The sequence below is a fragment of the Onychostoma macrolepis genome, chromosome 24, assembly GCF_012432095.1.
Source record: "Onychostoma macrolepis isolate SWU-2019 chromosome 24, ASM1243209v1, whole genome shotgun sequence".
NCBI lineage: Eukaryota > Metazoa > Chordata > Actinopteri > Cypriniformes > Cyprinidae > Onychostoma > Onychostoma macrolepis.
The window spans coordinates 20038911-20052786 of record NC_081178.1 but is presented as its reverse complement, the minus strand read 5'-3'; the positions used below and the strand labels follow the sequence as shown (position 1 = coordinate 20052786).

General features: G+C 37.6%; 1 protein-coding gene across 2 annotated transcripts in view; it reads left to right on the top strand.

Annotated features, from left to right (window-relative positions):
- Positions 1 to 1721: 1721 nt before the first annotated feature.
- Positions 1722 to 13876, top strand: part of bmp6 (bone morphogenetic protein 6) — a 42928-nt gene continuing 30773 nt past the window's right edge. Inside the window, exons 1-2 of one of the 2 annotated variants that reach the window (XM_058765143.1) lie at positions 1723 to 2347; positions 2425 to 3302. In XM_058765143.1, coding sequence (XP_058621126.1) covers positions 2924 to 3302 — 379 coding nt within the window. In that variant the 5' untranslated portion in view covers positions 1723 to 2347; positions 2425 to 2923. Of the gene's footprint in view, positions 3303 to 13876 lie in introns of both variants that reach the window. The other variant, XM_058765144.1, reaches the window with a different exon arrangement.

The following is a 13876-nucleotide window of genomic DNA, read 5'->3' as shown; positions in this document are numbered from 1 at the left end:
TTGATATATCAAAAAAATTATTTGTGAAAAAAGGCACTTACAATAGAAACATAAGTTGTTCTTGTCAGTTTTACACTCATTCTAGGTTTTACATTTATTATGTGGCAACAAAGTTTTAAAATTTTATATAAATTTTTTCACACTGTCACACTCACACGCGCAAAACACTAACAAAGCATATTGTTTATGTCTTATTAAAACAGTAAGTATTTTAAGGTTTTCTGATTCACCTTACCTGTAAGCATCTTACCATAAACCTAAATTATTTATATAGTATTCATATATGTCATATTTTATTATATTAGAAGATTTAAAATATAGTATACAAGTCACATGAACTACTTTTGCCTAAAAAAACTGCATATCAATACTTACCCAAATAGAAACTGAAGTCTATCCAACTTGCGAAAAATGCTATAATTTTCTCAATTTAAATTTTGCACAAATGTGCGTGTGAGTGTGTGTACCTGGTATTTCCCATATTATGGGGACCAACTGTCTCCACAAGGTCAAAAATTACTGGTATCGCTATTCTTGTGGGGACAGTTGGTTCCCATAACATGGGGAATATACCAGGGACATTTTTGGGCCCTCATGAGGGCAACAGCTTATAAATGATTCAGAATGATTGAACCCAGTTTTTCCAAAAATGCTGAAAGTTTTCTGTGAGGGGTACAGGTAAAGTAAGGGAATCGAAAATGCAGTTTGCATTTTTTTTTTTTACAGTATAAAAATCATTATGTCTAAGGAATGTCCCCATAAAGCATGGAAACCAGTGCGTGTCTCTCTCTCTATCTCTCTCTCTCTGTGTGTGTGTGTGTGTGTGTGTGTGTGTGTGAGTGAGTGAGTGATGGGCTATCAGTGATTGGACTGATGAAGGGAAGGGAAGTGGGTGGCTGGCATTGATTTGTGTTGCTTTGATGCATGCTTTTCTGCCCCGCTAGATAAGATTAACCACTTAGAGATAACAACTCTCAGCCATTTTATCAATCTGAATCTCACCAGACACAACATAGTGTGTGAATTTGTGTGTGTGTGTTTTCTGAAATCAGTCTCCATAACATAAACATCTATGTTATCTCTCTTATTATAGTAAGTTCAGTGAGTGTCTCATCTTTAAAGCATTGCACCTGACCCTGACCGCAAGCATCAGTTTTCTGTCTATCTGTCTGATGTCTGTAATCTCAAACATCAGAGAACTCCTTTAAAAATACCTAAGATAGATGATCAAGATTTTACACAAGATAAAACAATAATCAAGTTCAGTATACAGGTTCTAGTGACCTGTCAAACATTTTTTAATCATAATGTTTTTCACTGATTGATTACTGTATGTACCATGAAATTCCAGTGCTTAAGGCACTTCAAGGAATATTATATTATGTCCAGAAACAACGTATTATCATGGTACATGTACAAGAACACAATTACCACGGTGCCATAAATAAGTAAATCAATAATGAATGGTAGCTAACACCATTAAACTGTACTGTTTGGTCCTATACTTGTTTTCCTCAGCCTCTTGCGGTTATTTTCTGTGTCGTTAGGGGTCATGCTTTGGCCATAAAATGCCTCGATTACATAGCGCAAGTTCATTTATTATTTTGTGGTGACATTTATAGAAAGAAGTAACTTTAATCACTCGGATAATTACCCACAAGCCTTTATGGTATCCTTTCACGAGCGTATATCGGTCAAATGAGTTTACAGGCCAGCATACCATCGTTTACGCGTCTACACTTAGCCTAAAGCTTAGAACGCGTTTGTTAGCCTATAATAAATCCAACTAACAATATTCTAATCAGTGCAAGTACACTACGGACAGTTAAGTAGCCTACACATAATACGCGTTCTGCTGTAGGCTAATTTACGCATGCGCGAGGCGCACTTACGTTTTTGTTACTTGGTTTGCCTCTTATCTAGCCAGTTTTAAAACGAAATAGCTACTATTTTAACTCTTTTTCGACTGCGTGACAAAACTAGAACGATGAATGAAGCTACCTGCATGGCATTGGCATCGACGCACTATTAAAATGTGGAATACGGCCGCGTCGCGTCGCTCTTAGGCAAACTGTAGACACCTGACACCTGAAATTGTCATCTACATTGACAAAGAAGACACGTAGACGTGCTGCCTACGTAAAGACGAGTTCGAGGATGTTAAAACTGTCTTCTAAAGCTCCACCTCTGGACGCGAGCACTGGGGCGGGCTCGAGACGCGTCTACCTGCTTCAGCTCCGTTATTTAAAAGCCTCTGAGACAGACGCGCTGTCCACTCTACAAACACACTCTGTAGGGATCAGTCTGAGGTCAAATCAAAGAACTGAACGGAGAAGATATACAGCTCGTAAGAAAATAATTTCTTGTAAAAGTGACGGATAACTTTTTCTTTATTCATCGTTGTGAATTACTCACCACACTTAGGTAACAGTGGCTTCACATTTGATGGGACACACAGAAGTTTCCAGCTGTCTTCTGTCCGGAGCGAAGCATCACGCCGAAGAATTGATGGAGATTTTGCGAATTGAAAAACAACCTGGACGACAGCTGCATTTGTTTTGCACAGGATAATACTGTTTTACATCGTTTACAGTTACAGTTCAGGGGCTTACAGCCTGATGCCATAGAATAACATATTCGATAACTTTATATTCCTTCAGAAAACCATCTATGCACTAGTGCTGCAAAGAACCCAGAAACCAGCACAGATCTGAAGACCCCATAATGTAATCATGAACCACGCAAGCAAAATGGTCCTTCATAAGAAAATGGTTCTTTGCCGAACCTAAGAACCATTGAAGAACTTAGCTGTAAGATCCTATGGCTTGAAGCAGAAGAGAAGAGGGGAAAACATTGGCTTCCAAGTGATTTTATATTTAGAAGTGAAATACACCCTCATCATCAGCACAGACTGGATGTAAAGATGACAAGCGTCTGGTTTGCTCTGCTGGGCTTCTTGTGGAGCTTTTATTTGGCAGGTAGCGGTTCTGTACCGGACGGATCTGAGCTTCAGCCCAACTTCATGCATCGGAGGTTGCGGACTCAGGAGAAGAGAGAGATGCAGAAAGAGATTCTGTCCATACTGGGACTGAACCACAGACCCAGACCGCATCTGAACAGCGGCAAATATAATTCAGCACCTCTCTTCATGCTGGATCTGTACAACAGTATGTCCACTGAAGAGAAGAGCGACGTGGATCAGTACAGATCACTGTTCACCACCACACGACCCGCTTTAGCTTCACTTCATGACACAGAGTTCCTGCACGACGCGGACATGGTCATGAGTTTTGTCAATTTAGGTAAGATCGACTTTTACATTTCTTTTTTCACTTTGATAAGTGTTTCAGTATCCATACGGGTCTCTGATATAAAACAATAATAGCTAATCGATCAACAATTTATTAAGAAATGAAATAATGTTTTAATAATTTAGCTGCTTGATTTATGAGATCTGTTGAGCAACTCGGTGTCTATATTATTCAATCAAAAAAGATAGCACAAGCACACTTTTCAAGCAAATATTTAACAAAAACGTACAGTAAATGATTTTAGATGTTGTATAGGCTAAATGAAAATATAGTATTCAGGCACTTCTATGTTCATAGTTAATGTGATGATCTACACCTGTGCTTTCTCTGTTAAGACATCTAACACCTGTGTGAACTTGAGGAGAACTGACTTCATGCATCCACTAAAAACTAGTTTTCTAAAAGCCATTCAAAATGGCTCAGAAAACTGCTTTGTCTAGTGTGATGACATTCAGGCATGTGTGTGACTTTAGTGAACAAATACTTTTTTAAAGTTTTTATTTTGAGCATGCATGATATTTGCTTTGACTATAATTTTAGAGCTGAACAAACATATTTTTAAGGTGCTCTTTTTAAAAATAATTTACGGTACTTTTATATTTTGTTAGCCTATCTAATGCAATGACATTCACACGTTTTTAAAAGTGAAGTTTTTGTGGCCTTTGCCTTTGTAAAACTTTTGCATGCGAATACATTAATATTTCTCATATTGAATCTTCTTCTTATAAAAAATACTTTCCCCCCATGTTCATTTCAATAGCTTAAATGTGCAGGCTATCGTTCCAAAATGTTTATTATTATTATGCTGCTTGGAGTGAAAATGTTTGATTTTGTTTACATTTTTTTTCTGTGGCAATGTTTACTGTAGCTTGTAGGACTGAGGCATTTAAGAAAAACTTTCACTGGAGTGCACATTGTATTGTCAAGGACTGTCAGGTCTCTTTGAGCTCAAAATATAAATTGTATTTTGCTCATTTATTGTGGTAATTAAAGTACCTTGGAGTACCATCGTATATGCATCGGTACCAGATGAATGATGGTGCTGCTCATTAGATTTGTTGGATATCACCCTTCAACACTTTTTTTAACTGACATCTATCAAGCTCATAGTGACCCTGAGCACAGTGTCAAACCACGGGTCTGTTTATGCTCAGGGATTCTGTGTGGTTTGCTTCAGTAAACACAGACCTCATTAATGGAGGGAGTATTCGTGTCCAAGATTCACTTGTTTATGTGAACTTCCCTCTACAGGGGCCAGGAGTTGCCCAATTAAGTTAATTATAACAATACAAACTCTTCTGGCTCTGCTCACTGCAGCTATGGGCCAATTGTTGGGTCAGTTGCCAGAGATGCTTTTGTGTGAGTTGCGACATTCTAGTTGTTGGCTGGGTTTATTTCAAAGCTCATTTGTCTCTGTCAGTCTCTTTTATAAGACAATAAATGTGGTCTTTCTTGATCTGGTAGCGGTTTTCTGCAGTCAGTTGATGGACACATGTCATCGGGCTCTGCTTGGAAGTAAGCAGAATTTCATATCAACTGACCAGAAGTTTGTTACCTGAGACAGGCTTGAAGTGGCTTTTACATTAGCAGTGTGTTTCAGTGAAGGTTATTGGACATCCGAGGACAGGACAGATCATTTTGCACTGGTATTTTAATATGGTTTTGTTCTAGACTCTTGTAAGGGAAGTCATATAACTTGTTTTATGTGATTTGTCTATGATTCAAGTGGTGATTCTTCATGGTCATTTACTGCAGTCATCCGTCTAGGACACCTATGACTAAGCTCCAAATGTGGGAGAAAAAGGAAGCATATTGGCATACAGAAACTGACCAGTGCTGTATCACATCCAGAAATAGCCAGGCTTCTTCTCACAGATATTTGGATAGTCTGTGTGTCCTATGTGAATCACCTTATGACTGTAGGAACAGTAGTACAAATTTCCTTTTTATGGTGTGGCTTCATAATTAGTCAGGAGTTCCACCCTAAAGAGAAACAACATTGGTATGTTGCACACCATTATTATTACCTAAATATTTAACAAAAACATTGCCATTTTAATGTCATTTTCACATTCTTAATGTCATTGTGGAGCTCAATGTTAGGCAGAATGTTTATACTTCTTTTTTTCATACTGTGAAAGAATAAAAAAATTAGATGGAAAGCATCATAAGTATATGACTCATGTACTATACCGCAGGTTTTCTAAAGCCGTACAATAGGTTTGTGTGAGAAACAGACCAAACATGACATTGTCATTCACTTAAAAGCTTCCCCTCTAATGTAGCTCTCAGATTTCAGTTAAAACACTAAAACTTGATTTATTGGAATATTTGCAAATATGAGATTTGAGAACTGGGAAGATTATCAGAGTAAAATTTCTGTCTGTTTCCAATACAAACCTGCCATATGACTAGAACAGTTGAAATATAAGAGTAATAAATATGCATATATAAAGTAAAATACTTGCACATAAGCCATGCAGACTTTTATGATATATGATGCTTTTTGCCTTTTTAGAAGCTTTTAGTATGGAAATACTATTATATACACTATTATATAATATTACAAAATTACAGGTGCATCTCAATAAATTAGAATGTCATGGAAAAGTTCATTTATTTCAGTAATTCAACTCAAATTGTGAAACTCGTGTATTAAATAAATTCAATGCACACAGACTGAAGTAGTTTAAGTCTTTGGTTCTTTTAATTGTGATGATTTTGGCTCACATTTAACAAAAACCCACCAATTCACTATCTCAACAAATTAGAATATGGTGACATGCCAATCAGCTAATCAACTCAAAACACCTGCAAAGGTTTCCTGAGCCTTCAAAAGGGTCTCTCAGTTTGGTTCACTAGGCACTTAGTTCACAGAAGACAATCATTGACACCCTTCACAAGGAGGGTAAGCCACAAACATTCATTGCCAAAGAAGCTGGCTATTCACAGAGTGCTGTATCCAAGCATGTTAACAGAAAGTTGAGTGGAAGGAAAAAGTGTGGAAGAAAAAGATGCACAACCAACCGAGAGAACCGCAGCCTTATGAGGATTGTCAAGCAAAATCGATTCAAGAATTCGGGTGAACTTCACAAGGAATGGACTGAGGCTGGGGTCAAGGCATGAAGAGCCACCACACACAGACGTGTCAAGGAATTTGGCTACAGTTGTCGTATTCCTCTTGTTAAGCCACTCCTGAACCACAGACAACGTCAGAGGCGTCTTACCTGGGCTAAGGAGAAGAAGAACTGGACTGTTGCCCAGTGGTCCAAAGTCCTCTTTTCAGATGAGAGCAAGTTTTGTATTTCATTTGGAAACCAAGGTCCTAGAGTCTGGAGGAAGGGTGGAGAAGCTCATAGCCCAAGTTGCTTGAAGTCCAGTGTTAAGTTTCCACAGTCTGTGATGATTTGGGGTGCAATGTCATCTGCTGGTGTTGGTCCATTGTGTTTTTTGAAAACCAAAGTCACTGCGCCCGTTTACCAAGAAATTGTGGAGCGCTTCATGCTTCCTTCTGCTGACCAGCTTTTTGAAGATGCTGATTTCATTTTCCAGCAGGATTTGGCACCTGCCCACACTGCCAAAAGCACCAAAAGTTGGTGAAATGACCATGGTGTTGGTGTGCTTGACTGGCCAGCAAACTCACCAGACCTGAACTCCAGAGAGAATCTATGAGGTATTGTCAAGAGGAAAATGAGAAACAAGAGACCAAAAAATGCAGATGAGCTGAAGGCCACTGTCAAAGAAACCTGGGCTTCCATACCACCTCAGCAGTGCCACAAACTGATCACCTCCATGCCACGTCGAATTGAGGCAGTAATTAAAGCAAATGAAGCCCCTACCAAGTATTGAGTACATATACAGTAAATGAACATACTTTCCAGAAGGCCAGCAATTCACTAAAAATGTTTTTTTTATTGGTCTTATGAAGTATTCTAATTTGTAGAGATAGTGAATTGGTGGGTTTTTGTTAAATGTGAGCCAAAATCATCACAATTAAAAGAACCAAAGACTTAAACTACTTCAGTCTGTGTGCATTGAATTTATTTAATACACGAGTTTCACAATTTGAGTTGAATTACTGAAATAAATGAACTTTTCCACGACATTCTAATTTATTGTGATGCACCTGTACATTGCTAAATGTGCTTATTTGTGATTACACATTTATAATGATGAAGTTGCAATTTAGTACATTTAAAATATGTTAACCTTAAATGTAACGCCAAATAGATCAATTATAATCACATCAAAATAAGTGTACTTCTATTTCTTATTGTTTAATTTTTTTATGGTCCACGTCTACAGAAAAACTCAATTATATCCTAATTGACAATGTCACGTCATACAAATGGAAGCATGCTACATGCAGATGTTCCCTTGAGCCGAACTTTGAGTTTGACAGATTGAGTTTGAGTGATCTTTGTGACAGATTCAGGAACATTCAGCGTTCTTGATGTTCCTAATTCTCCCAATTCTTCCTGACCAGTCTTGCTCTGTTTACAGAAGGGTAGAGGATGCCCTAAGCTTTTCTTGGCACAGATAATTTTGAGGAAACTCCCATCTCTTGTTTGCACTGGTAATATTGTGTATTTGTCTTTTTTTTCTGGATAAGGGGGATCTTCCAGTAATCCAGGGAAAATCCATGGGGAAAAAGCATTCCAGTCTTCTCTCCTTTGGTCCATCATTGCCTTTTTCCACCTGGATCTTTTGTGCTCACTCACATTTCCTCCTGTAACTGTCTCATACGAACATATACGCATTTCAAACTCATTCTTTTCCACAGCTCACGTCTTAACTAGAGCCCAGCTGTCATTTCCCCACTTAGCAAAGTCAACAGCCACCCAAGAGAGCACAGGTAAGATTCGCTTTAGGCCTGTAAAATAGTAAAAGTGACCCACACACAGAGTTTTAGGGGGTTTCTCAGGAGCTTAACAAGGTCTAGACAATCCTAGCTTCTTATAACTATATGAATCCTGTATTTCACAATGCGCTTTCATTTCGTTCTTCCGCTCTTAATAAAGTCTTTCAGTGTGCTGAGCTCCAAATCTGGGCTGAGTTGTTTGTTTTGCACCACAATGTGTTCCTAAACCCATATTTGATCACATAATTAGTTGACCACAATCAATCAATGAATTGTTTGATGTTGGCTGGTTTTGCACAACATGGATGACCTCTTCTGAAAGACCGCCTGTGGATCACAGACACAGGAGGTTTGTATCACTTCTAGTCTGCATGCGGGCGTTAACATGGAAATTAAGGAAGGAATTTGAGTTATGCTTTAGCTTCGTAAAGAAGGAAAGGGATTTTCTCAAGGGTGACTCAGCAGACTGATAAGAACTGTTGAAAAGACACAGCAAATGAGACTAATGGCCAGGCACAGATGAAATCTGAAGATATTTTTGCACTCATTTTGGGGAAAATTTGGCAGAATTCTGGATTGATATAATGTGGTAAAATGGAACTGCAGTGCTGAACTTTTGTTAGCACATATACAATTAGTCATTTAGCTGTGGCTTTCATCCAAAGTGACTCTAAAATGGTAGCTGAGAGCATTATCAGATTAGCTAAGTAATCATGAAATTGACACTGAACTATTACATTCTCAGTGCAAGTACCTGGTCTTCATGTGCACAATGCAGCTTTTTCCAACCATCAGAATGTAATAACTTGCTCTGCCTTTGTAAACATTCTTTCTATGACCTATAGAGACCACCACCATCCAATCACTTCTCCATAGATCAAATCCCTCTCTGTTTTTTTGTTTTGTTTTTGGAATATCCTGATTTACAGGATTCATGCATTGTTGACTTTAAAGCTGCATTTTTTTTTTGTTGTTGTTAAAAATCACAAATTAAGCCAAAAAAAAGTAAATGCATAAAAAAATCATCATTTCAAATCTCTCCTTGAATTGCCCCAATGGTATATTTATAATAATGACAGGTCAGATTTTGCGATAATTATCAATTTTGTGTAATCTGTTAACAAAGAGGAGGTGGTTCGTTTTTTGCAATTTTAACTGTGATGTATTTTTAAGAAAAAATTATATTTCATTATTCATAAATAACAAAATAATGAAGGACAGTACTAGATTTTATCAATCGTGAATTGAAAAGTGGTCACTTTGAGGGATATGACATCAGCCAAAAATGAAAAAGTAAAGAGGCAAAATAAGTTATGTTTTGATGCAATATTATGAAGACAAACATTTTTTTTTCCCCTAAAAAAAAAATCATCCTGATAAAATGTGAGAATATATATTGATAAAATAAATAGGATCCCTTTTGATTTTAGGTTGACTTTAAGCAGTCTTATGTGTGCAGGCCAAGAGGGGTGTATGCAATACTTGTCTTTAAACACTGCATTTTTCTGAGCCTTTGTACGCACGGCCCTTTCTTACATTCAGAAAATAGTTTTGTTGCATTTTTTGTTTTGTTTTAATGAGCAAAATTACTTTTGTTGTTGTTCTTTTTTAGCCTAAGGCCAGATCCCCTCGTTCTCTGAACTAAACATTTTTGGACAGTGATTATCCGACAAGGAATGCAAGTTTTAATCTCAGTTAAACAGACACGCTGAAGTTGATGATTGTGAGGTCAGGAGATAAGCTTCTTTCAGGGAACGTCCTCTTAGCTTCAGTCTTAGCTGTGAAGTCCCGATGCTATCTCTGCGTCTCACGCCATAGCCGTCAGACATGCCCCCACGGCCGCCGGTTCCTGCGATCAGTTCTCTGGAATGTGCCGTTCTCTGCAGGTAGCTGCTCTCTTTGACTGAAGCATCTCGTGTTATCAGGGATCATATTGAATAAGGAATAAATAAGGATCTCAGGACAATAAAACTTGCCGTGCAGTTGCCTCTGGTCTGTGAATTCGTCAGATAAGAAGGCGTTTGTTAAACCAATGAGAGAAGATACCACAAACCCAACATCTGATTACATGATAAATCACTTGTTGGATGGATCACATCCATGTAGCCACTTAGAAGTCTCACGTCAACATCTGAGTAATTACCCACAGAAGAAAAAAGGGACCACACCACCACCCCCTGCTTATTCCTTTAAGCCAAGTGTGGTATTTTTCTCTTTAGCGTGCTGATGGCCTGACGTCAAACACTCTTAAAGCCAAGGCTTGAACCAAGTCTGTGCTTGAAAGTGAAACGCTCATGCACAAAGTTAGAGATGTGTGGACAGCAGAGCGTGACCTCCCTGCCAATCCTCTTGGGTTAACTTTTGACCCCTAGGTGAGGTCACAGCTGAGTCATCACCACTGACTGGGTTCAGACCTACAGGTATTTACCATTTGTTACCATACAATGTTATAAAATAGAATGATATTAGTCAGGGTAATTAAAAAAATTAAGGCATTTAAAAGGTTTAAAACAATAAGAAAAAGAAAGGAAAATGTCTAAAATTGATCATGAACTTGTCCATGACACAAGTAACATATTTTTACAAAATTTGCACACAAAAGAAACAACTAAATTTGTCAGAAATATTGATGTAATTTGTAGACAAGAATTATTAACAGAGCCCTTTTTTGGCATATTAGGCATACAAGTAAGATTGAATGTATGCATATTTTAAAATATTATTTGAAAATAGTTCAAATGGATGTGTTTATTATAAATTTTAGATTTTTAGATTTTCTTATTCTCTGAAATCCTTTTTATATGCTTAAATAATTAAATTACCCTGACTAATATCATTCTTTATAACATTTAACATTCTATCATAAATCAGTTGTCAAATAATAAATGCTACTAGTAAAACTTTCTGCTCCATCTTTCCTCACACTCCTTCGCTGTTAAAAACAAAGTGTTGCGCTGGAATTCATGCTTGGCTTCTTGCACTCACACTTGCCTTCCTTGATTTGAGTTTGATTTGAAGCTGACATGATTACGACAGCATGTGATTTGTATGTGATTTTAATGTTATTCAGGGATAATTTTACAGTAATAAAGGATGTTTATGTAAAATGCTAAGCAGGTGTAGTAATTAGCTTATTTTAAAATGTTTAAAATAACATATTTGTGCCTCATTACATGACCAAAATCCACATTAGATTGCAGTTGGAAGGTATTCCAAACAGTCAATGGTTGTTTACAGTTTTGAGTTTTGAGTATAAGTAGTAGTAATGTCATAAAGTGTCATTTGTAGCTCGATGGCAATTGTAGCTGTAATGCATCTGTTACCCAGATGTAATTATATTTCATAATGTATGTTGTCAATACAACTCTAGTAAGATTGTAAGAAAATGTTTGTTTATTTTTCATAGAAATAACTTTGATAATAGGTGAGTATAATGTATATCAGTATCACAGGGATGCCACAATTTTCATTTGACAACGATGTTCTAGTAATCTTTTCTCCCGATAAAATAAAAGTAGTAATGGCAACAGTAACAACAAAGAAACAGTGAGGACTTTGCCTCCTCATTCCAGAACACCACTGCACACCACTGGTCTGTTACATATATTATAAAGGTGTTCCATCCGCATCAGTGGAAGAATGCAGACGTTCAAGAACTATTAAAAGAACTTAATGTCATGAAAATTATTTAGTTCCTGTGTTTTTAAACAGATCTACCCAATTCTGGAAGAAACCGAACCTTGCTCATATTGTACACACACTCTCTCCACCCATGACGGAATGTCACCCAGTGCCCTCCATGAGTGAATAGGAAATGTGTGAGCGCTCTAGATTTATGGCTCCACTGTTTTCTTCAGGCAGCAATGAATGCGTGTTCATTTAATGGTCAGTAGCACAATGAAGTGTCTCGTGGTGTGCTGAATCAGTCATCCAAAGAGGTTACATTGTTTTAACTTTTAATAACAATCAAAAAGTGCAAAAAAAACTTAAGCTGAATGTGCTAACCTTGAAAAACATACAAATACACACACATCTATTGAGGCTGGCATTCACAGGTGGGGAAATTAAGCAATAGAGCTATAATTATTTACAGTATGTACCAGATGTTGGACTGGTATTAATCGAGTTTGGGATTGGTTAGCATTTATGCTTACAATATGTCCTACCTGGAGAATCCTATGGAAGGGGATGTCAGAGAATACACACAATCAAAGAGAGGGAAAGACTTTGGCTGTTGTACTTGCTGCTGTGGAATGCAAGCCACCAATATTTTGACTTCTCCTTTGGAAACAGCTGCGTTTCCTTTTTCAAAGATATTTTTTCCTTATTTATCAGATCCCTTAGGGGAGATCCATCTCTGCTGTCTGACACAGACTTCCTCCTCTAAATCTGTGTCTCTAGCCAGCCCTGAGCTCACACACACCTGCTACAGCACACACAGATGGCTCTAACAGGTCTCTCTGCCTGGCATGCTCACATAGACACAGACACACAGGTAGCCACAGTTGTAGGAGACACCGCACACAATACCTCGAAACAAACACCAGAGGTATACCAAGACCAAATAGGTACTAAATTTGCCATTCAGACCACCTAAGTGATGGAAAAAACACCACCTTGGGGTGCCTCAATGGCCGGAATTGTTCCAGTATGGTTTCAAACCCCTAACCCTAATCTTTCAATTTGTACAATATACCACCGGTGGAAAATTTCCATTTGTTGAAATTTTTTCCTATACTGTTCAAACTGTTTTGTACCAGTTTGTAAGTTCAAGTGAATGTCATAACATGCAGTTTGTGTAGGTAGCCAGACAAAACAGAGTGGGTTACTTTTGGTATGAAACAAAGTCTTAGCTTTCAAATTATGTCATTTTTTACAGAAATTCAAACAATAAATACTGTCAAATCAAGTGGCACATGAACCGATCATCTCTTCCTCTTTACTAGTTATAGCATGAAATAAACATGAATGAACATCAAAAGGTATCTGGTTTCAACTGCAGAAAGACTTCAGTACACAATTTTTCAAGTTCAAGTCTACCAACATTAATCTGCTCTCCTGTCTGGTTTGTTTGTTGGACAAAATGTCAGATTCGGCTTTATAATTGTCCAGATTGCCTGTCAGTCAAATTCCCAGTGAAGGGTCAGTTGGCTAAGTGATTTTGTTATGTTAAGTAGATGCTTTTTTTTCTGATGCAAGGGCCAAAAACATTGCATGGACTTCCAATACCAACACCGTAGTTACCATAGATAAACAACCCGAATTCCGGAAATGTTGGGGCATTTTTTTTAATTTTAATAAAATGAAAACTAAAAGACATTCAAATCACATGAGCCAATATTTTATTCACAATAGAACATAGGTAACATAACAAATGTTTAAATGGAGAAATTTGACAATTTTATGCACAAAATGAGCTCATTTCAAATTTGATGCCTGCTACAGGTCTCAAAATAGTTGGGATGGGGGTATGTTTACCATGGTGTAGCATCTCCTCTTCTTTTCAAAACAGTTTGAAGACGTCTGGGCATCGAGGTTATGAGTTTCTGGAGTTTTGGTGTTGGAATTTGGTCCCATTCTTGCCTGATATAGGTTTCCAGCTGCTGAAGAGCTCGTGGTCGTCTTTGTATTTTCCATTTAATGATTCACTGAATGTTCTCTATAGGTGAAAGATCTGGACTGCAGGCAGGTCAATTCAGCACCT